This window comes from Entelurus aequoreus, linkage group LG10 (genome assembly GCF_033978785.1).
Source record: "Entelurus aequoreus isolate RoL-2023_Sb linkage group LG10, RoL_Eaeq_v1.1, whole genome shotgun sequence".
Lineage (NCBI taxonomy): Eukaryota > Metazoa > Chordata > Actinopteri > Syngnathiformes > Syngnathidae > Entelurus > Entelurus aequoreus.
Window position 1 is genome coordinate 54,190,284 of NC_084740.1, and position 25,977 is coordinate 54,216,260.

General features: G+C 38.3%; 1 protein-coding gene across 1 annotated transcript; it reads right to left on the bottom strand.

Moving 5' to 3' along the window:
* Positions 1-2,356: 2,356 nt before the first annotated feature.
* Positions 2,357-24,567, bottom strand: dnaja2b (DnaJ heat shock protein family (Hsp40) member A2b). The gene is made up of 9 exons (XM_062061197.1): positions 24,365-24,567; positions 19,784-19,843; positions 10,668-10,894; positions 10,505-10,585; positions 10,289-10,422; positions 9,458-9,654; positions 5,472-5,616; positions 3,371-3,498; positions 2,357-3,296 (listed from the first exon to the last, which is right to left on the bottom strand). The coding sequence occupies exons 1-9, from the start codon at positions 24,440-24,442 to the stop codon at positions 3,108-3,110; spliced, it is 1,239 nt and encodes a 412-aa protein (XP_061917181.1). The 5' UTR covers positions 24,443-24,567; the 3' UTR covers positions 2,357-3,107.
* Positions 24,568-25,977: the final 1,410 nt, after the last annotated feature.

Here is a 25,977-nt window from a genome sequence, read left to right on the forward strand (position 1 = left end):
GGCCACATCTAGTCTTAGACTTGGATTGGCCACATCTAGTCTTAGACTTGGATTGGCCACATCTAGTCTTACTTAGATTGGTCACATCTAGTCTTAGACTTGGATTGGTCACATCTAGTCTTACTTAGATTGGTCACATCTAGTCTTAGACTTGGATTGGCCACATCTAGTCTTAGACTTGGATTGGCCACATCTAGTCTTAGACTTGGATTGGCCACATCTAGTCTTAGACTTGGATTGGTCACATCTAGTCTTAGACTTGGATCGGCCACATCTAGTCTTAGACTTGGATTGGCCACATCTAGTTTTAGACTTGGATTGGCCACATCTAGTCTTAGACTTGGATTGGCCACATCTAGTCTTAGCCTTGGATTGGTCACATCTAGTCTTAGACTTGGATTGGCCACATCTAGTCTTAGACTTAGTTGGCCACATCTAGTCTTAGATTGGTCACATCTAGTCTTAGACTTAGTTGGCCACATCTAATCTTAGACTTGGATTGGTCACATCTAGTCTTAGACTTGGATTGGCCACATCTAGTTTTAGACTTGGATTGGCCACATCTAGTCTTAGACTTGGATTGGCCACATCTAGTCTTAGCCTTGGATTAGTCACATCTAGTCTTAGACTTGGATTGGCCACATCTAGTCTTAGACTTAGTTGGCCGCATCTAGTCTTAGATTGGTCACATCTAGTTTTAGACTTAGTTGGCCACATCTAATCTTAGACTTGGATTGGTCACATCTAGTCTTAGACTTGGATTGGTCACATCTAGTCTTAGACTTGGATTGGTCACATCTAGTCTTAGATTGGTCACATCTAGTCTTAGACTTGGATTGGTCACATCTAATCTTAGACTTGGATTGGTCACATCTAGTCTTAGACTTGGATTGGCCACATCTAGTCTTAGACTTGGATTGGCCACATCTAGTCTTAGACTTGGATTGGTCACATCTAGTCTTAGACTTGGATTGGCCACATCTAGTCTTAGACTTAGATTGTTCACATCTAGTCTTAGACTTGGATTGTTCACATCTAGTCTTAGACTTAGATTGTTCACATCTAGTCTTAGACTTAGATTGTTCACATCTAGTCTTAGACTTTAGATGTGAATTCACATCTAGTCTTAGATTGGTCACATCTAGTCTTAGACTTAGTTGGCCACATCTAGTCTTAGACACTTAGTTGGCCACATCTAATCTTAGACTTGGATTGGTCACATCTAGTCTTAGACTTGGATTGGTCACATCTAGTCTTAGACTTAGATTGGTCACATCTAGTCTTAGATTGGTCACATCTAGTCTTAGACTTAGTTGGCCACATCTAATCTTAGACTTGGATTGGTCACATCTAGTCTTAGACTTAGTTGGCCACACCTAATCTTAGACTTGGATTGGTCACATCTACTCTTAGATTGGTCACATCTAGTCTTAGACTTGGATTGGTCACATCTAGTCTTAGATTGGTCACATCTAGTCTTAGACTTGGATTGGTCACATCTAGTCTTAGATTGGTCACATCTAGTCTTAGACTTAGTTGGCCACATCTAATCTTAGACTTGGATTGGTCACATCGTCTTAGATTGGTCACATCTAATCTTAGACTTGGATTGGTCACATCGTCTTAGATTGGTCACATCTAGTCTTAGACTTGGATTGGTCACATCTAGTCTTAGACTTGGATTGGTCACATCTAGTCTCAGACTTAGATTGTTCACATCTAGTCTTAGACTTAGATTGTTCACATCTAGTCTTAGACTTGGATTGGCCACATCTAGTCTTAGACTTAGATTGTTCACATCTAGTCTTAGACTTGGATTGGCCACATCTAGTCTTAGACTTGGATTGGCCACATCTAGTCTTAGACTTGGATTGGTCACATCTAGTCTTAGACTTAGTTGGCCACATCTAATCTTAGACTTGGATTGGTCACATCGTCTTAGATTGGTCACATCTAGTCTTAGACTTGGATTGGTCACATCTAGTCTTAGACTTGGATTGGTCACATCTAGTCTTAAGACTTGGATTGGTCACCTCTGGTCTTAGACTTGGTTTTGCCACATTTGGTCTTAAGACTTGGATTGGTCACATCTAGTGTCGATGCATGCAGTTGTGACTTGGATAAATGAGAATATCCATAGACAAGCTGTGCATGTACAGTACATTTACAAAGGACTTGCAGAGAATGTTTATTATACAGTTTAATTACCATCTGGACAAACAGAAGCAAGAACAATAATACCACTTCACAACCCTCTCTCTCGCTACACTGAAGCTCCATCAAGTCCTCATCATAAAGCAAAGTTGGCCACGGTTAGATTGGGATTGATTATAGAGGACTCTGCTGTACACAAGTGTGTGGCAAAGGTTCATATATTGTCAACAACATAAGCTCGTCTAACAACTAGGATGATATGTTGGCTCTTTTTACGCTTGTGACGAGTGAGTGTGGTCGTGAGGGGCTGAGACTTTTTGGCAAACAGTCAATAGTTTGACAGCGTCCACTCGCACGGCAGCTTTAACACCAGGCGGCAACAGCAATCTTCCTAGTAAGCCAGAACATTCCTAAGCGGCTCCAACAGGCTGAGCCGCCACATGACACACATCAGAAAGAAGAAAGCGTTCACATAATAGTTTGAGTGGTCTGGAAACACACTTGGAACATAAAAACTAAAGTCCAAGCAAGACCGGGGCCGAGGAAGAACTACAACTCAGGACATCTTCTAGCAATGTGACAGCAGGTTTTGAAAACATGGTTGAAGGATGAGGCAAATGTCTGTGGAATCTTCAGGCCGACGTTATTCCGTGTGGCGTCTTTTAGCGTCTGGACGCCGTTGTAGGTGTGAAAGGTTGTCAGCCAGTAAGCAGCATGCGTGTGTGTGTGTGTTGGAGAGTACACACCACCTTTTTACTTACACTAACCAGGTGGTGTTCTGGCCTGAGACGTCACTGTCCATAAAGAGAAGTCATCCAGCATGTCTAATGGGCACCAGAGTGCGTGTTTATGTAAATGTGTTGTGTATCTCTTCCACATGTGCATGTTTGTGTGTCAAGTCTTGAATGGTGTTAGCAGTGGGACTCGAGGGATGTGCACGCTACAAAGTCCTCCTACTGGTGTGCACACTGCACCCCGGGGCCATGATGGCCGCCCTCCTCATCAGAACTATCGTGGTAGGCCTCTCTCCTGGAGCCCCCGGCCATCCCTTGACTCCTGTCGAAATCCGTCAAGTCGACTTCCTCCGCGTCAGCGGAGATGACGGGTTCGTCCGCACGGCTTGGCAGCAGACACTCCAGCTCCTGCGAGAAGACCAGAGTCCGCCTTAGAACTCAGCCAGCTCATGATGGCTGTTGCTTTTAGAAACCTGACTCACGTTCAGTTTTTCAGGGCTGATCCAGTTGTTGTCAGGGAACTGCACGTCAAACTTGATGTAAAGATCGCCCTTCTCAAACGGGTTTCTGTACTGTGGCATCCCCTCGCCCTTCACCACCCGAATAGCACCTGAGAGACACAAACATGGGTGAGACGTTGAAGACGACTACATCCACACTGCATACTCAAAAAGTGCACTTTTGTTGTTTTACTAAGTCATCTTCACAAATCCCTCCACAAACTTCCAACAAGTGAGGTATTCAGTATTCAGACTAAAACAACTTGCACTGAGCCTGGTCTATAAAATCCGCTACACCTCCCTGATACCGAAGTACATGTCAAACTACTTCCTTAACGTAAATGACCGCCATAACCACAACACCAGGGGGAGCTCCACTAACCACGTTAAACCCAGATTCCGATCTAACAAAGGTCTTAACTCATTTTCCTTCTATGCCACATCAATATGGAATGCACTCCCAACAGGTGTAAAAGAAAGGGCATCTCTATCCTCCTTCAAAACCGCACTAAAACAACACCTACTGGCAAATTCAACCCTAGACTAACATCCTCCCCCCACCGCATCCCACCTCCCCGGATTGTAAATAATGAAATGTATATACCGTATTTTTCGGACTATAAGTCGCTCTGGAGTATAAGTCGCACCGGCCGAAAATGCATAATAAAGAAGGAAAAAAACATATATAAGTCGCATTTTTGGGTAAATATATTTGATAAAAGCCAACACCAAGAATAGACATTTGAAAGGCAATTTAAAATGTCTAAAGAATAGTGAACAACAGGCTGAATAAGTGTACGTTATATGAGGCATAAATAACCAACTGAGAACGTGCCTGGTATGTTAACGTAACATATTATGGTAAGAGTCATTCAAATAACTATAACATATAGAACATGCTATACGTTTACCAAACAATCTGTCACTCTTAATCGCTAAATCCCATGAAATCTTATACGTCTAGTCTCTTACGTCAGTGTTTTTCAACCTTTTTTGAGCCAAGGCACATTTTGTTCATAAAATAAAATACGAAGGCACACCACCGCCAGAAAAGATTAAAAAATGAAACTCCACCAGGTTGTCATGCCTTATTTTGAGTTTGTTGTTGTTTCCTGTGTGTAGTGCTGTAGTTTCTGTCTTGCGCTGTTAATTTGGTGACCCTTCCTGTTTTGTTGGTGTTCTCCTGTAGCAGCGTCACGCCTTCCTTTGAGTTCCAATGCCCGCACCTGTTTTGTTTTGGCAATCAAGACTATTTAAGATGTGCGTACTCTATCCTTCTTTGTGGGGACAATGTAGATTGTCATGTCATGTCATGTCATGTCATGTACGGACGTACTTTGTGGACGCCGTCTCCGCTCCACACGCTGAAAGTTTTTGCTGTCGTCCAGCATTCTGTTTTTGTTTACTTTGTAGCCAGTTCAGTTTTACTTTTGTTTTGCATAGCCATCCCTATGCTTCAGTGCCTTTTGTTCATTTTTGGTTTAAGCATTACATACCTTTTACATACCAAAAAAGGTTGAAAAACACTGCACTAGACAACGGCACATTATTATAATTATTGATTTGCAAAAAATATTTTTTGGCCCAATTAGGTGAAGTTGCATAATTTCCCACGGCACACCAGACAATATCTCACGGCACACTAGTGTGCCGCGGCACTGATATTTTACGCTAGTGTTAATAATTTTACACATAAGTCGCTCCTGAGTATAAGTCGCACCCCCGGCCAAACTATGAAAAAAACTGCGACTTATAGTCCAAAAAATACGGTAGTGTTGGAAAAATAGGTGTTTTTTTTATGTAGCGCTGTAATAAATGTGTTTTGAAAAGATGTGAGAGGCATGATGAACATTTTGTGTGAGTTCTAAGACATATTTGTCAATAAATTGAGGTGACCAGAGGTTGTACTGCAATGATAGATCTTGATAGTTGACACAAATACCAAATGATTTGATCTGGTGTTTGATGTAAAATTAAAATCCCTCTTATCGATCATGTCCATCATAGCATAATAAAATTAAAATCCCTCTAATGGATCATGTCAATCATGGCATAAAGAAAGGGCCAGTTGAAGAATAATTACCAGGTTGTATGACTTTGCCAGGTGGGTATTTGACAAGCAGCTGACGCTCATCCAGATGTGTGACAGTCATCTGGAAGCCACAGAGAGCCTCAACCAGGCCGATGCGTTGCACCATGTGAAGGTCACTGCCTTCCCGGCTGAATTCCTGAAAGGAGAATAATTGATCTGTGGTTCAACTTCATAAATCCCCTAATCAATCAAGATCAAGCACATTTGATTTTGGAGGGCTAGTAAGCTTATAAGTGAGCAGCAACTCAACCTATCTGACATCATTGCCACACAGCTGCAGTGCAAGGCCAGCTTTATTATTCACCACTCTGGTCCTCTTTGGAGGATTAAACCATATAAGAATACTTTTGCACCTGCTGCCATCACACACTCAAATAAGGCTATGACATGGTGATTGTATTTAGTTATTATGCAATAGCACTTTAATCACAATGATTGCTTTATTAGGTATTGTATTTTTATTCTTCTACAGCAGGGGAGCCCACACTTTTTCTGCAGGTGAACTACTTTTCAATTGATCAAGTCGTGGGGATCTACCTCATTCATAGCTATATATCATTTGTATTTACTTATTTATGAAATATATGTTTTTGTTAACAAGTTAAAGGTGTTTAATGATAATGCAAGCATGTTTAACACTTATAGTTAATATTGTTAACAAGTTAAAGGTGTTTAATGATAATACAAGAAAGTTTAACACATATAGTTAATATTGTTAACAAGTTAAAGGTGTTTAAAGATAATGTAAGCATGTTTATCACATATAGTTAATATTGTTAATAAGTTAAAGGTGTTTAATGATAATGCAAGCATGTTTATCACATATAGTTAATATTGTTAACAAGTTAAAGGTGTTTAATGATAATACAAGAATGTTTAATACATATAGTTAATATTGTTAACAAGTTAAAGGTGTTTAATGATAATACAAGAATGTTTAATACATATAGTTAATATTGTTAATAAATTAAAGGTGTTTAATGATAATACAAGAATGTTTAATACATATAGTTAATATTGTTAACAAGTTAAAAGTGTTTAAAGATAATGTAAGCATGTTTATCACATATAGTTAATAAGTTAAAGGTGTTTAATGATAATACAAGCATGTTTAACACATATAGTTAATATTGTTAACAAGTTAAAGGTGTTTAAAGATAATACAAGCATGTTTAACACATATAGTTATTATTGTTAATAAGTAAAAGGTGTTTAATGATAATACAAGCATGTTTAACACATATAGTTAATGTTGTTAATAAGTAAAAGGTGTTTGAAGATAATACATGCATGTTTAACACATATGGATTCCTTTCTTTCATGAAGACAAGAATATAAGTTGGTGTATGACCTGATTGTGATGACTTGCATTGATAGGAATCAGACAGTAGTGATGATAACATCCACATTTTCAAATGGAGGAGAAATAAAGTCCTCCTTTCTGTCCAATAGCACATGAAAGTGGTTGGTTTTTGCCATGTTATTTGTCCAGCTTCCGTACTCCTTTACACTTTACAAGAAATACATTGGCGGCAAACTCCGTAGCTTGCTAGCTTGTGCAAGCTTTTCTGAGACTCTTATTTTGTTAGCGCAGGCAGGATGAAGCAGAGCTTTTATTGCGCAACTGTGCAGTCGGTCTTTGGAGTTTTGATGACAGGTACGGCGCCAGAGTCTGTTGAAATAAAAAGTGTTTCTCGCCTTCCTGTCTGTATTTTTTTCTTAATAATGATCTGGCAGCAGCCAGCGTGATCTCACAAGACCCTCGGGTGCCGTGAATGTCAATCAAGTGACCAAAGTGACGTCTTGGTGAAGATTTATGATCGCTCATTTTTAGGACTATTTTTTTAATGCCTGGCTGGCGATCGACTGACACACCCTCCGCGATCGACCGGTAGCTCGCGATCGACGTAATAAGCATCCCTGTTCTACAGTGTGCCCGTATACTGCTGATCGTTTGTGTTTTTTTATGTTTTTTTCTTTTACAAAAGTCAAAAGCAGTGAAGTTGTCACGTTGTGTAAATGGTAAATAAAAAGAGAATACAATGATTTGCAAATCCTTTTCAACTTATATTCAATTGAATAGACTGCAAAGACAAGATATTTCATGTTCCCACTGGAAAAATTTGTTATTTTTTGCAAATATTAGCTCATTTGGAATTTGATGCCTGCAACATGTTTTAAAAAAGCTGGCACAAGTGGCAAAAAAGACTGAGAAAGTTGAGGCATGCTCAAACACTTATTTTAGAAAATCCCACAGGTGAACAGGCTAATTGGGAACAGGTGGGTGCCACGATTGGGTATAAAAGCAGCTTCCATGAAATGCTTAGTCGTTCACAAACAAGGACGGGGCGAGGGTCACCACTTTGTCAACAAATGCCTGAGCAAATTGTTTAGGAACAACATTTCTCAACCAGCTATTGCAAGGAATTTAGGGATTTCACCATCTACGCTCCGTAATATCATCAAAAGGTTCAGAGAATCTGGAGAAATCACTGCACATAAGCAGCAAGGCTGAAAACCAACATTGAATGCCCGTGACCTTCTATCCCTCAGAGCGGTATTGCATCAAAAACTGACATCAGTGTGTAAAGGATATCACCCCATGGGCTCATGAACACTTCAGAAAACCACTGTCAGTAACTACAGTTGGATCTGTAAGTGCAAGTTAAAACTCTACTATGCAAAGCCAAAGCCATTTATCAACAACACCCAGAAACTCCACCAGCTTCGCTGGGCCTGATCTCATTTAAGATGGACTGATACAAAGTGTAAAAGTGTTCTGTGGTGTGACAAGTCCACATTTCAAATTGTTTTTGGAAACTGTGGACGTCGTGTCCTCCGGAACAAAGAGGAAAAGAACCATCCGGATTGTTATAGGCGCAAAGTGTAAAAGGCAGCATGTTAGTGCCCAAGACATGGGTAACTTACACACCTGTGAAGGCATCATTAATGCTGAAAGGTACATACAGGTTTTGGAGCAACATATGTTGCCATCCAAGCAACGTTACCATGGACGCCCCTGCTTATTTAAGCAAGACAATACCAAACCATGTTTTACAACAGCGTGGCTTCATAGTAAAAGAGTGCAGGTACTAAACTGGCCTGCCTGTAGTCCAGACCTGTCTCCCATTGAAAATGTGTGGCGCATTATGAAGCCTAAAATAGCACAACAGAGACCCCCGGACTGTTGAACAACTTAAGCTGTACATCAAGCAAGAATGGGAAAGAATTCCACTTCAAAAATGTGTCTCCTCAGTTCCCAAACCTTTACTGAGTGTTGTTAAAAGGAAAGGCCATGTAACACAGTGGTAAAAATGCCCCCGTGATAACTTTTTTGCAATGTGTTGTTGCCATTAAATTCAAAGTTAATGATTATTTGCAAAAATGATAAATGATAAATGATAAATGGGTTATACTTGTATAGCGCTTTTCTACCTTCAAGGTACTCAAAGCGCTTTGACAGCATTTCCACATTCACCCATTCACACACACATTCACACACTGATGGCGGGAGCTGCCATGCAAGGCGCTAACCAGCAGCCATCAGGAGCCAGCAGCCATCAGGAGCAAGGGTGAAGTGTCTTGCCCAAGGACACAACGGACGTGACTAGGATGGTAGAAGGTGGGGATTGAACCCCAGTAACCAGCAACCCTCCGATTGCTGGCCCAGCCACTCTACCAACTTCGCCACGCCAAAAAAAAAATTACATTTCTCAGTGTGAACATGAAGTATCTTGTCTTTGCAGTCTATTCAATTGAATATTAGTTGAAAAGGATTTGCAAATCATTGTATTCTTTTTATTTACCATTTACACAACGTGACAAATTCACTGGTTTGGGTTTTGTATATGATTTGTGTTTTGCTTGTTTCATTCTGTCTTGACGCCGAATTACAAATGTCTGCACAACTATTTTACCTCTGGGTACCATTAAAGAAACCCTGACCTTAACCTTGACCTTGCAAGCGTGTTTGGTACCTTGTGTTCTTTTTCTTGCAGGACCAGGACGATGTCTCCTGGTTCTACGCCCGGTGCTTGGTCAGCTTCCCCAGAGAACGGGATCTTCTGTCCATGTTTCATGCCTTTGTCCACGTGCACCTCCAGCAGCTTGGTTTCCTTACAGACCTTTTGACCTTCACACTTTTTACAGCGGTCCTTCTCATTGATGACCTCACCTTCACAGACACAAACGTGATTGATACAGTTTAGCGGACAGTTCTGGACTAACATAAAATATCAAGTTGTTATTGATTTACCTATATCCAACATTTATTGATGAACTATACTACACTTTTTTTTTTAACAACAGTATTTATACATTTATCCTTAATCACTTTACTTAACTTATATTCGTTAATTTGTATAGTAGAGAACATCCATGTGACATTACAGCCAGTATACATTAGTTTATATCCACATCTGTTCATTTCTCTAAAAAAAAACGCCAAAAATGTGACTGATTGATGACGATGGGCAAAATCTAACAAATCAGATTTGACTATGACACCCCTTGCTATAAACACAGCCCTAATTTATGTTATCATTTTTACATTTATTCTTTAACAGCCTTTATTTTCCTTTGCACTGTCATTTTTTTGTTTACTCCAGTTCGCTTTTAAACACAGGCAGAGAATGGTAAACAACATGTAAATAAAGTATTGTGAGAGTCAACATTATAATGATAATGAGCATGTGGGATAGATTAGTAATCAGAATCAGTAATGTTGAATTGTGCAATTGTAGTCCTGTTAATAAGTATACCCATGACCATTAAATACAAGCATTTGTGTGAATATTTATTTATATTACCCTCTCCTTTGCAGTCTGCACAGACTGACTGCATCTGTTGGACCATACCAGGGGCCAGCTGTCTGATCACGACCCTCATACCGATGCCTCTGCATGCCACACACTTTTGCACTGCACCCGCCTTCCCCCCCTGACTGGATAACAAACAGTAGAAAGTCAGCAGTGTTCACGTACATCAGTGACGTTTAAACGCTTACACATTTAAAGTGGACTTACCCGTTGCAGGCACTACACAGCACATTCTTGCTTAACTGCAGTTTGGTAGTTTTACCATTATAGAGGTCTTCAAGAGAAACTCTGTATGGAGATAAAATAACATGTATGTATTACAACACATTTTACTTTTTACAATAAACTGCTTTTAAGGTAAAGTACTTACTTTAGAGGGTGCACCATGTCTTCACCTTTCCTTCGTCCTCCATTACGACCTCTGCCCTGGCCCCCCATGAACCCAAAAAGGCCTCCACCGAAGATGTGAGAGAAGATGTCGTCCATACCGGGGCCGCCTCCTCCACCCTCACGCAGCCCCTGTTCTCCATAGCGATCGTACAACTCCTTCTTCTCTGGGTTTGTCAGTACTTCGTATGCAAAACTGATCTCTTTAAACTGGATGATAAAATAAAATGCACACAAATAACTGTTTAGATATGTGTAGACCAGTGGTCGGCAACCCAAAACGTTGAAAGAGCCACATTGGACCAAAAATACAAAAAACTAATCTGTCTGGAGCCACAAACAATGAAAAGTCGTATTTAAGTTTTATAATGCAACACATGACGTGTCTATATTAGCTATAATAGCCTACTATCAAAATGACTGTCGCAGGGTGAAGCAAAACTTTGTTGACAGAAATGTTGAAATGTAATATTTGGTATATTTTTTATACACATATTTACAACATTAGAAACCATTAGTAAATCAGAAGCTACTCAGAAGATGAGATAACTCCTGGAAATTACTGACTTTTAATGGCCAAAGGTATAGATGTGTGTGTCCAAGTTAAAGGAAACGGCAGGCTGTCTTCTTTTAATAGATTTATTTCAATCTTGGCACGCTAGGTAACATTTCCTGTGGTCTGGAACATGGCGCACTAACAACTATCAGAAATGCAGCCTATATCACACACAGATAATGTGTCATGAGACATGCAAAACTAAATGATATACAAGGAGGATAAAAGTAAATGATATTAAATGAGCTCAAATATACCTACAAATGAGGCATAATGATGCAATATTTACATACAGCTAGCCTAAAAAGCATGTTAGCATTGATTAGCTTGCAGTCATGCAGTGACCAAATATGCCTGATTAGCACTCCACACAAGTCACTAACATCAACAAAGCTTACCTTTTGTGCATTCACGCACAGTATAAAACATTTGGTAGACAAAATGAGACAAAGAAGAAGTGGAAGATTGTACATGTAAACAAACTGTTGCATCACAGTCCACACTATGGTGAGTTCAAGAACTGCTGAAATTAGTAGGACAAAACGATGTTCGCCAAATACTCATATTAAACATATTAAACTGTGGGCTTTCTAACAATTGGGAAGGTTTGTGTCATGTTTGTCCTCAAACAAAAACAAAAAAAAGATTTTCCCACATCTTTTTCCATTTTCAATCTTTTTAAAAAATGCTCCAGGGAGCCACTAGGGCGGCACTGAAGAGCCGCGGGTTACTGACCCCCGGTGTAGACAAATGATCAGCTGTGGCTATTTCATGGCAAAATCTTTACTTAACACATCCCTGACGCATTAAATATAAAAGGTGAATTCACAGTCCAGGCGTCACAGGTATATGGTGAACAACTCGTGTTTTAAAATCTCAGAATCTAGCAAAAATAACATTGGTGTCAGCAGACCAGACAAGTGCTGCTTCAACCTTCTGCGCCTCTTACTTAGCATAAACACCACCCCTTGTCCACAGAATCGTCACATGCTAGCTTAGCTACTACAAAAACAACCAGCGAGTCACTGCGGATTTAATTTGAACAATTTAAAGACACAAACTGTCCAAATGTGGCCAAGTAGACACACTGTGGGTTTCCTGGACATGGTCTACATCGCTAACAGAGAAACCTAAGGAAGAGAATCACTCTGCCATCTTCCACTAGTTTTGTTAATATATAAATCACCCGCTTGAAAATTCCCTCTTCTCTTCTCTGACTCTCTCCTCCTCATTTGGGATGTCTGTTGTGATTTCCCTTCCTGGTTCCATGACCCGCCCTACCTTGCCTCTGATTGGCCTGTCCCTAATGTTTTGCCCTAATCTTAACTAGGGATGTCCGATAATGGCTTTTTGCCGATATCCGATATTCCGATATTGTCCAACTCTTTAATTACCGATACCGATATCAACCGATACCGATATCAACCGATATATGCAGTCGTGGAATTAACACATTATTATGCCTAATTTGGACAACCAGGTATGGTGAAGATAAGGTACTTTTTTAAAAAATTAGTAAAATAAGATAAATAAATTAAAAACATTTTCTTGAATAAAAAAGAAAGTACAACAATATAAAAACAGTTACATAGAAACTAATAATGAATGAAAATTAGTAAAATTAACTGTTAAAGGTTAGTACTATTAGTGGACCAGCAGCACGCACAATCATGTGTGCTTACGGACTGTATCCCTTGCAGACTGTATTGATATATATTGATATATAATGTAGGAACCAGAATATTAATAACAGAAAGAAACAACTCTTTTGTGTGAATGAGTGTAAATGGGGGAGAGAGGTTTTTTGGGTTGGTGCACTAATTGTAAGTGTATCTTGTGTTTTTTATGTTGATTTAATTAAAAAAAACAACAACAAAAACCCGATACCGATAATAAAAAAAAACGATACCGATAATTTCCGATATTACATTTTAACGCATATATCGGCCGATAATATCGGCAGGCCGATATTATCGGGCATCTCTAATCTTAACCAATCGTGTCTCATCATAGTAAACCAACCAACCAATCAAGGGTGTTCTTATTCGTAAACCAACCAATCCTCTTTGATGTTTCACATATAGTTTATCCCCTGCCTGGAAGTTACTTCGCTAGGTAGCTTCGATGTTTAAGTTAATCATTTTTAATGGAAAACCGTAATTTTTACCACTGGATTTTAAAAAACCGTACTCCTTACGGGAAAACAGTAGTTGTTGACAGGTATGGCAAAGAGACGGATCAAGATTTTAACACACATTGTAGGTCGGGGAAAAAAAGAAAAACTGAAAATATTTTTTTATATTTTTACAGAGATAAAAAAGACGGATTTCCGACTATAGACGGAAAAATCACATGCGTGTTCTTATAAGCGCTAACGCACACAAACTATAACGGCGCCGTGATCACTTCCGTGTCTCCCTACGTTTACATCCAACTAGCGAGGACGTCACAAAAAGATGGGCGACCCCCCCGCTTCCCCACCCGTTCTTTCGTGAGGATTATAAAACGTTCTTCACCTAAATGGGAATATATGAACATCCCAGCAGTCTGCATCCTAATGACAGCAGATGTTGTACAGTAAGTGATGTTATGTTTATTGACTTTCATGAAGTCTGCAGTGAGTAGTAATCAGTAATGAAGAAAAAAACAACAACTTTGTGATCCATCCATTCATCCATCCATTCTCTACCGCTTGTCCCTTTCGGGGATGCCTTTCTAAAATGAATGCGCCTTGTATGCTTAAAATTATCAAAATAAGCGAATAGTAGATGTTATTATGAATGTGCCCTTTACTACATTACATATGTACTTACATCATGTATATAACAACCTCAATGGAGGTGTTTGGTATTTAATATTTAGAATGCAAACAAATAAATACAATAACATCCATCGTTTCATAATGATTGTGAACGATGGGCAAAATTCCTAAAAAGTGCAGTTCCCCTTTAAAGCTTAAGTATTGCCTGTACTGTATTGTGTAAAAACGTGGTGTCATAACACTTACAGTTCTGTTTTTTAGTGGATTTCCTTAGCGTTTGTCTGTATGACTTCCTGTTCCTCTCCGAGGGCACGGTGCCCTCAGTTGGTCATTAAAGCAGCCTGGTTAGTCTGACTGTCAAAATGGAGAAAAAATGGACTTTGGGGCTCATGCTGAGGAACTTGGTTGTCACAATCTGTTGATCTGTTACTCCATCTACTAGACTACTCTCCTCTACTAAATGCATTTTCAGTTGGGAAGTTGTTTAATGAGTAAAGAATAAAATGAACCACACAAATTCAGAGAATTTGATTTATAACTTTAGGTCCCAGAAAGACACTTAACAGGACTAGGGCTGCATGATTATGGACAAATTTGGAGATTGTCAGAAAGCGGCAATATTGAAATCACAATTATTCACCATGTTATGTGAAACATTTTTATTGCACTTGCTATATTAAACAAACAGTAACGCAAACTTGGCTTTCATTTTAAAATGTAATTTGAAAATAATTAATCAGTAATAAAATAAAATTTACCAAAGAAAAAGGACTAACTAAAAATAAATATGCCATTCCTAAGTGCGTTCATCGAGTGCAAACAAGTAAAAAATAAGATTATGCACAACGATTAGTCGACTAATCAGATAATAAAGCGTACATATATTTAATGCCTCTAATTTTTCCATCGACTTCTAAACGCAGCTTAACCTATTTTAGGCATGTGCTTACAAACCAATATGACTAATTCATTCATAAATATTTATTTACACTGTAACTGTGCTGCTCACTCAGCTGTTACAAAAATGTTAACGACTAATACAATGTTGGTCAGGTTTCATCAAACATATATTAACGTTGTTGCCCTAGGGTAAACTGGGTAACACATGGCACACTGACAAAGCCTAACCTATGGTTACTATAACAATCTACAAGGTTAATATAGGTTGCTTCTCTTTCTTCCCCTCCATTTTTCTGCATTCTTTTGTATCTCTAGTTATCATGACGTATATGTATTGTTGCATTTGAACAACTGTATTGTTGATAATAACGGTAAATTATTGGTATTGTTCATTATCAATAGCGCTATTTCTATTGGTATTTGTATTGCACCATTTGTAGTGTAATAATGCTCATTGTCATTTCTTAATTATTATTTATTTCACTAACTGCTTCTTTGCTATCACTTTTACCATCATATTTGTACATATCCTATTTGCTGATGTTGCTCTATTGTTGCTATTTTTATTGTTGTGTTTGCTGTTGTTGTTTTTGTCTCTCTGTCTAATCCCCCTCTTGTCCCCACAATTTCCCCCTCTGTCTTCTTTTTTTCTCTTTCTATCCCCTCCTGCTCCGGCTTGGCTGCACCAAATGATTGCAACAAGAGAAGTATCCTACACTTCTCTTTTGTAAAGTAAATCTGAACAGTTGATATGGGCATCTACATCTACTATATGATTTGCCTGAGAAGCTGGACAGGACAAAAAAAAACAGTTAAAATAGCAGCAATGAAAACAAAAAACAAAACAAAATCAAACTTCCTGAAAAAGAAAATACATTTTGTGATGTTTAAAAAGCTGCACACTGATATATTGACTATTGATTAACTCTTGGCAGTTTTAGCACTCTAATAGACTCAATGTGTAGAATGATCCTTGATTAATTATTTAAATGTTGGCTATTTAATAAATTGTATGTTTAATCTTATGATACCTCCACATTGGTGACTGTCAGTCTCTCTCTCTCTGTGTGTGTGTGCAGTTTGTGTTTGTTAAAAGTGCCTTATTTTTGGCATTGCAAATCAACGATGCTTTAAAACGTACTTGAATTGATGTAAAAAAAAGTTTGTTTTTAACAAGAATAAGAGGAAATAGCCTCAAACTTTACATGTTAGCACTGTCATTGTTTTTGCGAGTGACCCACTTTTGCCCGGAAAAACACGAGTGATGACGTCATGACTATAGCCGACACATTTAATTGTCGGCGACAAATGTTATTGTTGACAATGTCGACTAATTGTTGCAGTCCTAATTTCACACCAAGCACATTCACAACCAAAAGTCAGCCAACAACAAGAAGGCGACTGATGACAGTAGATTCATGTGAGAGCGAGTAAGAATGAGTGACAACAGAGGTTGAAGGTTTGATCAGCCAGTAGCTCCCAAAAATATGAATAAAAATACATTATTATCTCGGTGCTGTCCCCTGCTGCAGAGTTACCCACAGGGTACCACCAGGCACGCATTTTACCCCGCAACAGGACCGCAAGCCTCGCCGTTCTCTCGTTTTCGAAACCCGGAAATACTCCCGCGCAGATGAACCAACGACAAACGGCACAACGAGTTGCACATCCAAATAAATTTTCGATTTGCAGACACGTTAAGAATTAACACTTCCCTGCTTTTCTCAACTGCCATTGTCTGTCGGCGCTGTAAAGCTGGTTGCTAACAGAGCGGGCCGCCCGCCATCAGCACAAAGCCCTTGCAAACAGCGGGCAGGGGTGACCAAAATACATTTAGCCAAAGACATGTTTTTTATATATATATACACACACATACATATATATATATATATATATACATATATATATATATACACATACATACACATATATATATATATATATATATATATATATATATATATATATATGTATATACATATATACACATACACATACATATATACATATATATATACTGTGAGCAGTAGAAGGAATATGTTCCTTTTAGGGACGGCGTGGCGAAGTTGGGAGAGTGGCCGTGCCAGCAATCTGAGGGTTACTGGTTCAATCCCCACCTTCTACCATCCTAGTCACGTCCGTTGTGTCCTTGGGCAAGACACTTCACCCTTGCTCCTGATGGGTCCTGGTTAGCGCCTTGCATGGCAGCTCCCGCCATCAGTGTGTGAATGTGTGTGTGAATGGGTGAATGTGGAAATACTGTCAAGGCGCTTTGGGCTCCTTAAAAAGGGGTAGAAAAGCGCTACACAAGTACAACCCTTTACCTTTACCTTTAGTGAATAATCTTTTTTTCACCTGTTTGCACTTCATGATCGCACTCTGCAATGGCATATATATTTTAGCACTATGTCTTTTGTACATTTTATTTGATTATTAATGACTTATTTTTATAGTTTCACTTTGAAATGGAAGCCAAGTGTACATACTGTTTGTTTAAAATAGAAAGTACAATGAAATATGTTTTAATCAACAGTAAATGATCATAGTTGATAATTGTGATTTCAATATTGATGAAAATAAACGTGATTTATATTTTGGCCATAATCATGCAGCCTGAATTTACATGTATTTATATATTTAGCATTTATTTATCCAGGGTATGACAATTACGAACAAAAGACGGGGATGTTGAAGTGTGATGATAATCTCTCGTCGTCTCATTTACCAACAACAATTAGAGCTATACATTACTCTCAACAGTTCACAAATGTTCTTAACAAGCAAGGTAAATGTGTGGGACCCTAAATGAATATTCAAGATAGAAAAACACTTATTAAATATATAACACACACAGAGAATGTCTGCAACTTGTAGACGCCAGAGCAGACAATAATAAAGTAATCGGACAAAACACACTTTATAGTCTCAATGTGTGTTTTAAGGAAAATAGTTGAAATAAACAACAATGTTTCTACTTGCCATAACCTTAATTCTTTTTTGTAATAACTGCACATCATCAGAATGGAAATTGTGATTTTACCATGTGTGCATTATTAATGTATACGCTAATCTTTGAGACCATTAGGAATGCTGCTGATAAAGGGGTCATAATATGATTTTTTTTCTTCATTTAAAACCCTTCCTTGCGGTCTAAATAACATGTAATGGTGGTTCTTTAGTCTAAATTTTGCATAGCTTATGTTTTACAGAGCCGCTTTCTGACAATCTCTTCAAGATGCAAAGTTTTGTGGGCGATCTTATTTACGTGCTTCTTCTTTGACTGAGTGTTGTAGATTTTAGCACTTCCTATCGAATCTACTGACAGATATAAGTTCAAACTATATGCTACTTTGTATTAGAAATGGCATGTGCATGTACGAGCCAGTCTGCCTCACAGCAAGAGGCTATATAGAAAGAAGTTTATTGACTACAGCGTGGTACTAAAATGGCGGGCTTGCGCTAAGCTCTTCGGGTAAATTTCTACCATATATGGATACCGTATTTTCCGCACCATAAGCCGCCCCGTGTTATAAGCCGCACATTCAATGAATGGCATATTTCAAAACTTTGTTTACCTATTAGCCGCCCCGTGTTATTAGCCGCACCTACGCTGCGCTAAAGGGAATGTCAAAAAAACAGTCAGATAGGTCAGTCAAACTTTAATAATATATTACAAACCAGCGTTCTAACAACTCTGTTCACTCCCAAAATGTAATGTGCAAAAGTGCAATCACAAAAAGAGTCACACTCAAAATAGTGCAGAGCAATAGCAACATCAATAACTCAACGTTGCTCGAACGTTAATGTCACACGACACACAAAATAAACATTTAAAGCTCACTTTCTGAAGTTATTACTCATCCACAAATCCCTCGAATTATTCTTCTTCGGTGTGCTTCACTTGTTTTTTGACACCATCTGTGATGTGGACGCGCATGCAGTCGTAGATCAACAGGAACGGCGCTGCGTGAAAAAAAGTCACCTGGTCTCTTCGCGTAAACGTCTATCAACCACTCGCTCATCTTTTCTTCATCCATCCATCCCTTCGAGTTAGCTTTTATGATGACGCCGGCTGGAAAGTTCTCTTTTGGCAAGGTCTTCCTTTTGAATATCACCATGGGTGGAAGTTTCTGGCCGTTAGCATGGCAAGCTAGAAACACAGTGAAGGACGACTTCTCATTCCCTGTGGTGCAAATATTCACCGTACGTGCTCCCGTTGTATCCACAGTGCAGTTCACAGGAATATCAAAATCAGTGGAACCTTGTACACGTGTCTCTTAGGAGGAGCCATTTTGTGGTCTTTACAGAAACACACAAATGAAATGAGAGGTAATATCCGTGCGCTTCTTCTTCTACGGGGGCGGGTGCTCACCTTGGCGGTTGCTTACAGTAGAAGAAGAAGCGCTTCCTCTTCTATGGGGGCGGTTGCTTACCATAGAAGAAGAAGCGCTTCCTCTTCTACGGGGAAAAAAGATGGCGGCTGTTTGCCGTAGTTGCGAGACCTAAACTTTATGAAAATAAATATTACTATTAATCCATATATAAGGCGCACCGAGTTATTAGCCGTACTGTCAGCTTTTGAGAAAAATTGTGTTTTTTAGGTGCGGCTTATGGTGCGGAAAATACGGTAGTACCAATATTTTTTTTTTAAATTTGGTTTTGCATAATAATTCGCCTTTAAAATGACCCGTATGGTTAACAATGGTTTTATGCAGCCCTTTAAACTGATTACTTCTATTTTCTATGGTAAAATGTTTTCTACAATCTGGTGGTTGACCAGAATTTAAGAACGACTTTATCGCAGTAGTTTCACTGTGTAGTGTGGTATGTGCCAAGTACCCTAGGGATTGGTGTTCATATAAGACAAATGAATGTTTCATACCTTGTCTCCAGCATCGGGGTTCTTGTCAGGATGGTACTCTTTGGCCAACTTGCGATAAGCCTGAATTAAAACAAGATTGATAGTTAATTTACTACATGAAAGATGAAGCCAGGGCCACGATCCTATGTATGAATTGTTATTCATACATAGGATCTCGGATAGGAACTGCCTGCAGTTCTAAAGCTAAGTGCTTCACTCCTGCTGTCAAAAACATCAGACACCAGCAGGAGCCTTGACGCTGACATCTAAAACAATCATTTCATCCTATGAGCTTCACCTACAGACAACACCAATCATTTTATTGACATTAGTCTACTAAAGGTCATATGGAAAATAAGAAGTAAATTATAGCATATTTACTCTTTCCCATTAATGTTAAATACAGTCGTGGTCATATACACTTGTAAAGAGCATAATATCATGGCTGTCTTGAGTTTCCAATCATTTCTACAACTCTTATTTGTTTGTGATAGAGTGATTAGAGCACATACTTGTTGGTCACATAAAAACATTCATGAAGTTTGCTTCTTTTATGAATTTATTATGGGTCTACTGAAAATGTGAGCAAATCTGCTGGATCAAAAGTATACATACAGCAATGTTAATATTTGCTTACATGTCCCTTGGCAAGTTTCACTGCAATGAGGCGCTTTTGGTAGCCATCCACAAGTTTAAAATGAGCATATAATAATGCAGTATGATGAAGAATGTTTTAATGTAGACACACAGAATCATCATACTGCTGTGATTATATGCATCAAGTGTTCATTCAAGGCTAAGGCAAAATATGGAGGTATATATGGTGTATCGTGACATGGCCTAAACATATCGAGATATTAAAAAAAGGCCCTAGGCCCAAACTCTGGAACCATCTCCCTCTCCATGTGAGACAGGCCCCTTCTTTGGCTACTTTTAAAACCCTTCTTAAAACCCATTTTTTATTCACTAGCTTTTAACCCAGCATGAGACTTTAAACTGTTTTTACTGCTTTTTATCTTACAAATTGTTCTTAGGATAATTTGTATTTGCTTTTTCAATGTGTATTTTACTTCTGTTTTAAATGTTATTTTTTAGTCTGTCCTATGCCTCTATTTCTTTGTGGTGTACAGCCCTTTGTTCTTCAACTGCGGTTGTTTTTAAAGGGCTTTATAAATAAAGTTGGTATGGTATGGTATGGTCTATATCAATGGTTCTTAACCTGGGTTCGATCGATCCCTAGGGGTTCGGCGGAGGTCAAGACACACCGACTCATCGTGTAAATAAGAACTTCTCCCTATCGGCGTATTTCGGATACGGCAACAGCAGAAGTCAGACTGATTTGCAGGTGAGTTATTTGTTGTGAGTTTATGCACTGTGTTGGTTTTGTTCTTTGAACAAGGTGATGTCCATGCACGCTTCATTTTGTGCACCAGTAAAAAAAACATGGTAACACTTTAGTATGGGGAACATATTCACCATTAATTAGTTTCTTATTAACATGCAAATTAGTAACATATTGGCTCTTAACTAGTCATTATTAAGTACTTATTAATGCCTTATTCTGCATGGCCATTTTATAACCCTAACCTGCTAACCCTGGCCCTAACCCTAACCAAATAACTCTAAATTAAGTTTTTGTTACTTAGAATATGTTCCCCTAGTGTCCAAAAAACTCTACCGTATTTTTCGGAGTATAAGTCGCTCCGGCGTATAAGCCGCACCGGCCGAAAATGCATAATAAAGAAGGAAAAAAATTATTTGATAAAACCCAACACCAAGATAAGACATTTGAAAGGCAATTTAAAATAAATAAAGAATAGTGAACAACAGGCTGAATAAGTGTACGTTATATGAGGCATAAATAACCAACTGAGAAGGTGCCTGGTATGTTAACGTAACATATTATGGTAAGAGTCATTCAAATAACTATAACATATAGAACATGCTATACGTTTACTAGGGGTGTGGGAAAAAATCGATTCGAATTCGAATCGCAATTCTCCCATTGTGCGATTCAGAATCGATTCTCATTTTTTTTAAATTTATTTTTATTTATTTATTTAATTTTTTTTATTAATCAATCCAACAAAACAATACACAGCAATACCATAACAATGCAATCCAATTCCAAAAGCAAACCCGACCCAGCAACACTCAGAACTGCAATAAACAGAGCAATTGAGAGGAGACACAAACACGACACAGAACAAACCAAAAGTAGTGAAACAAAAATGAATATTATCAACAACAGTATCAATATTAGGTACAATTTCAACATAGCAGTGATTAAAAATCCCTCATTGACATTATCATTAGACATTTATTAAAAAAATTAAAAAAGAACAATAGTGTGACAGTGGCTTACACTTGCATCACATCTCGTAAGCTTGACAAATATTTGATCCAATATTTTCACAAAGATAAAATAAGTCATATTTTTGGTTCATTTAATAGTTAAAACAAATGTACATTATTGCAATCAGTTGATAAAACATTGTCCTTTACAATTATAAAAGCTTTTTACAAAAATCTACTACTCTGCTTGCATGTCAGCAGACTGGGGTAGATCCTGCTGAAATCTATGTATTCCATTAATAGAGAATCCTTTTGAATTGGGAAAAAATCGTTTTTGAATCGAGAATCGTGATGAATTGAAAAAAAAAAATCGATTTTGAATCGAATCGTGACCCCAAGAATCGATATTGAATCGAATCGTGGGACACCCAAAGATTCACAGCCCTAATGTTTACCAAACAATCTGTCACTCCTAATCGCTAAATCCCATGAAATCTTATATATCTAGTCTCTTACGTGAATGAGCTAAATAATATTATTTGATATTTTACGGTAATGTGTTAATAATTTCACACATAAGTCGCTCCTGAGTATAAGTCGCACCACCGGCCAAACTATGAAAAAAACTGCGACTTATAGTCCGAAAAATACGGTAAATTAAGTCTTTGTTACTTAGAATATGTTACCCTAGTGTCCCAAAAACTCTACCGTATTTTTCAGAGTATAAGTCGCACCGGACGAAAAGGCATATAAAAGAAGGAAAAAAACATATATAAGTCGCACTGGAGTATAAGTCGCATTTTTGGGGGAAATGTATTTGATAAAACCCAACACCAAGAATAGACATTTGAAAGGCAATTTTAAATAAAGAATAGTGAACAACAGGCTGAATAAGTGTACGTTATGAGGCATAAATAACCAACTGAGAAGGTGCCTGGTATGTTAACGTAACATATTATGGTAAGAGTCATTCAAATAACTATAACATATAGAACATGCTATACGTTTACCAAACAATCTGTCACTCCTAATCGCTAAATCCCATGAAATCTTATACGTCTAGTCTCTTACGTGAATGAGCTAAATAATATTATTTGATATTTTACAGTAATGTGTTAATAATTTCACACACAAGTCGCTCCTGAGTATAAGTCGCACCCCCGGCCAAACTATGAAAAAAAACTGCGACTCATAGTCCGAAAAATGCGGTAAATTAAGTCTTTGTTACATAGAATATGTTCCCCTAGTGTCCAAAAAACTCTACCATATTTTTCAGTGTATAAGTCGCTCCGGAGTATAAGTCGCACCGGCCGAAAATGCATAATAAAGAAGGGGAAAAACATATATAAGCCGCACTGGAGTATAAGTCGCATTTTTGGGGAAATTTATTTGACAAAACCCAACACCAAGAATAGACATTTGAAAGGCAATTTAAAATGTCTAAAGAATAGTGAACAACAGTCTGAATAAGTGTACGTTATATGAGGCATAAATAACCAACTGAGAACGTGCCTGGTATGTTAACGTAACATATTATGGTAAGAGTCATTCAAATAACTATAACATATAGAACATGCTATACGTTTACCAAACAATCTGTCACTCCTAATCGCTAAATCCAATGAAATCTTATACGTCTAGTCTCTTACGTGAATGAGCTAAATATTATTTTATATTTTACGCTAATGTGTTAATAATTTCACACATAAGTCGCTCCTGAGTATAAGTCGCACCCCCGGCCAAACTATGAAAAAAACTGCGACTTATAGTCCGAAAAATACGGTAAATTAAGTCTTTGTTACTTAGAATATGTTCCTCGTACTTAAATGTGTTACCAAAAACATATAACTTTGTCTTGAATTTGAAAAACACCATTTTATTTTTCACTAAAGAAGGGCTCGGTGAATGCGCATATGAAAGTGTTGGTGTTCGGTGCCTCCAACAAGGTTAAGAGCCCCTGACTACATCCTGCTCTACGTTGACTTTAATGCTTCGTTCCAGGGCGACATGGCGACGACTACTTCCTGCAATGTGCCGTCTATATCCGGCAAACTAGGACACTCGTGGTCACTTTGGTCTACCGATAACGTCTTGCCAAAGTACATTTCGGGCGTATAAAATGTGATATATTCTGATTAAAACACAACTTGAAATGTGTAATATTGCCACCGACATGAACGCCGTCCAGTTTGGCACAATATTGTTTAGTTGACGAGCTAGCATGTTAGCTACCGTTGGATAAGTGGTTTTGTAGGCCATAATTCACCAGCGACCTATATTCGCCTTTTTGTCCTTCCAAATCCTCACCTTCTTAAGCTCATTTTCACTGGCCGACGGTGAGACTCCGAGGATGTCGTACAGCTTAGTATCCGCGACTTTGGACATGATGCTAGCCGGCTACCTACTGCGGACGTTCAGCTGAGTGAGAAGGAAAGCAGCGTCCACCGGCTGGCTCGTCCAGGGTTGCCAGACGCCGACACAAACTCCTCCCCCTTGCTGACGTAGACGCCCACAAAACAAGAGAGGTCGCATTTCCAATGGAATCTTCCAGAACTTCAGACTTTTGCCACCGCTAGGTTTTAATATTAGCCTATACGTTAAATGGCGTGGTCTTTGTGACGTTTTAATGACCGATTCCTTAAATGCAGAGAATACTCGTGTCTGTATGAGGACCTCTACACTGCAAAAACTGAAATCTAAGTAAAGAGGAAATATCTCAAATAAGGGTGATATTTGCTTATTTTCTGTCTGTTAAGATCATTCTTCACACTAAGCAGATTTTATGTTAGAGTGTTTTACTTGTTTGAAGTGTTTTGGTCCTAAATGATCTCAGTAAGATATTACAGCTTGTTGCTGAGATTTGATGAGCTATATTGAGTAAAACATGCTTGAAACTAGAATATCAACTGTTGCAAAGCTGTGTCATCAACACTCACAAGTAGAAAACTACTTTTTTTAAGTCATAATTTCTTATTTCAAGCATGAAAAAAAAAATCATGACTTTGACACAATTGTGTCTCATAATTAAAACGGATGACAGCCAAATGGACTTTGCTGTTTTATTTTCAATGAAACAATAGAAAACACGTACTCATATAGTAGTACAGTTGACACAGTACAGTAAACTGACAGTTAATATTTAAACATTTAACATTTCTAACTATTTTGAACAGAAAATGTTCATTCACATGAATTCTTCAAAATTACAATAAAAAAAAGAATTTGGCCCCCATCACACGGCCGTTGGATTAGAGAGGTTCTCTACAATCTAAAACTAGAAAAACTTAGGTTTTCGCTAAAAGGCTCGGCTCAAGCGTTTGAAAGCTCATGGAGTCCTTTCTTGCTGTATGTCAACTCTTGATTTATCCCCAGACGCAGATGAGGAATAATCTCCCTTTTATTTATTATTATTATTTTAATTTTATTTTATTTTATTTTCTCCCTTTCTCTCCTTTCAGCCTGTTTGTCTGTCTCTGGCCTCGTATGTATGTGTGTGTGTATGTGAGGATGTCTGTCTTTGTCGTCTTACTTGTTATATGATTGTGCCATATGTCCCTTGTTGGTGTGACCTGAGTGGGGTGGGAGGGTGGGTGGGGATTTGGGTTTTAAGGGAAAGGGTGTGAAGAATTTTCTGAATTTAAAATTGTACTGTTTCGACTTGCACTTTTTTCTGTATTTGAAAATGCCAATAAAAAAAGTTGGACTAAAAAAAGAATTTGGCTGGGGGCCGGGCTGTATATATGCGCACTAATTGACTGAAAGAGCGCGCACTTGGCGCGATGATGTCATGTTATCCATGGAAAAATGCATTTTTAGACAATATGATTTGCCTGAGCGGCTAGGAGACCCCGAGAGTAACAAGCGGTTGCCTTGTTGCCTTTCCATTAAGAACAATAAATGAGTTTTTAGTATAAGTTTGC

What these genes read in the sequence shown, in the direction of transcription:
- dnaja2b (XM_062061197.1), bottom strand. Translation starts at nt 24,442, where the DNA reads ATGTCCAAAGTCGCGGATACTAAGCTGTACGACATCCTCGGAGTCTCA. An exon ending in ACCCCGATGCTGGAGACAAG is followed by an intron (nt 10,895 to 19,783) that starts GTATGAAACATT and finishes TTTATCATCCAG; the next exon opens with TTTAAAGAGATCAGTTTTGC. An exon ending in TGCAGACTGCAAAGGAGAGG is followed by an intron (nt 9,655 to 10,288) that starts GTAATATAAATA and finishes GTGTCTGTGAAG; the next exon opens with GTGAGGTCATCAATGAGAAG.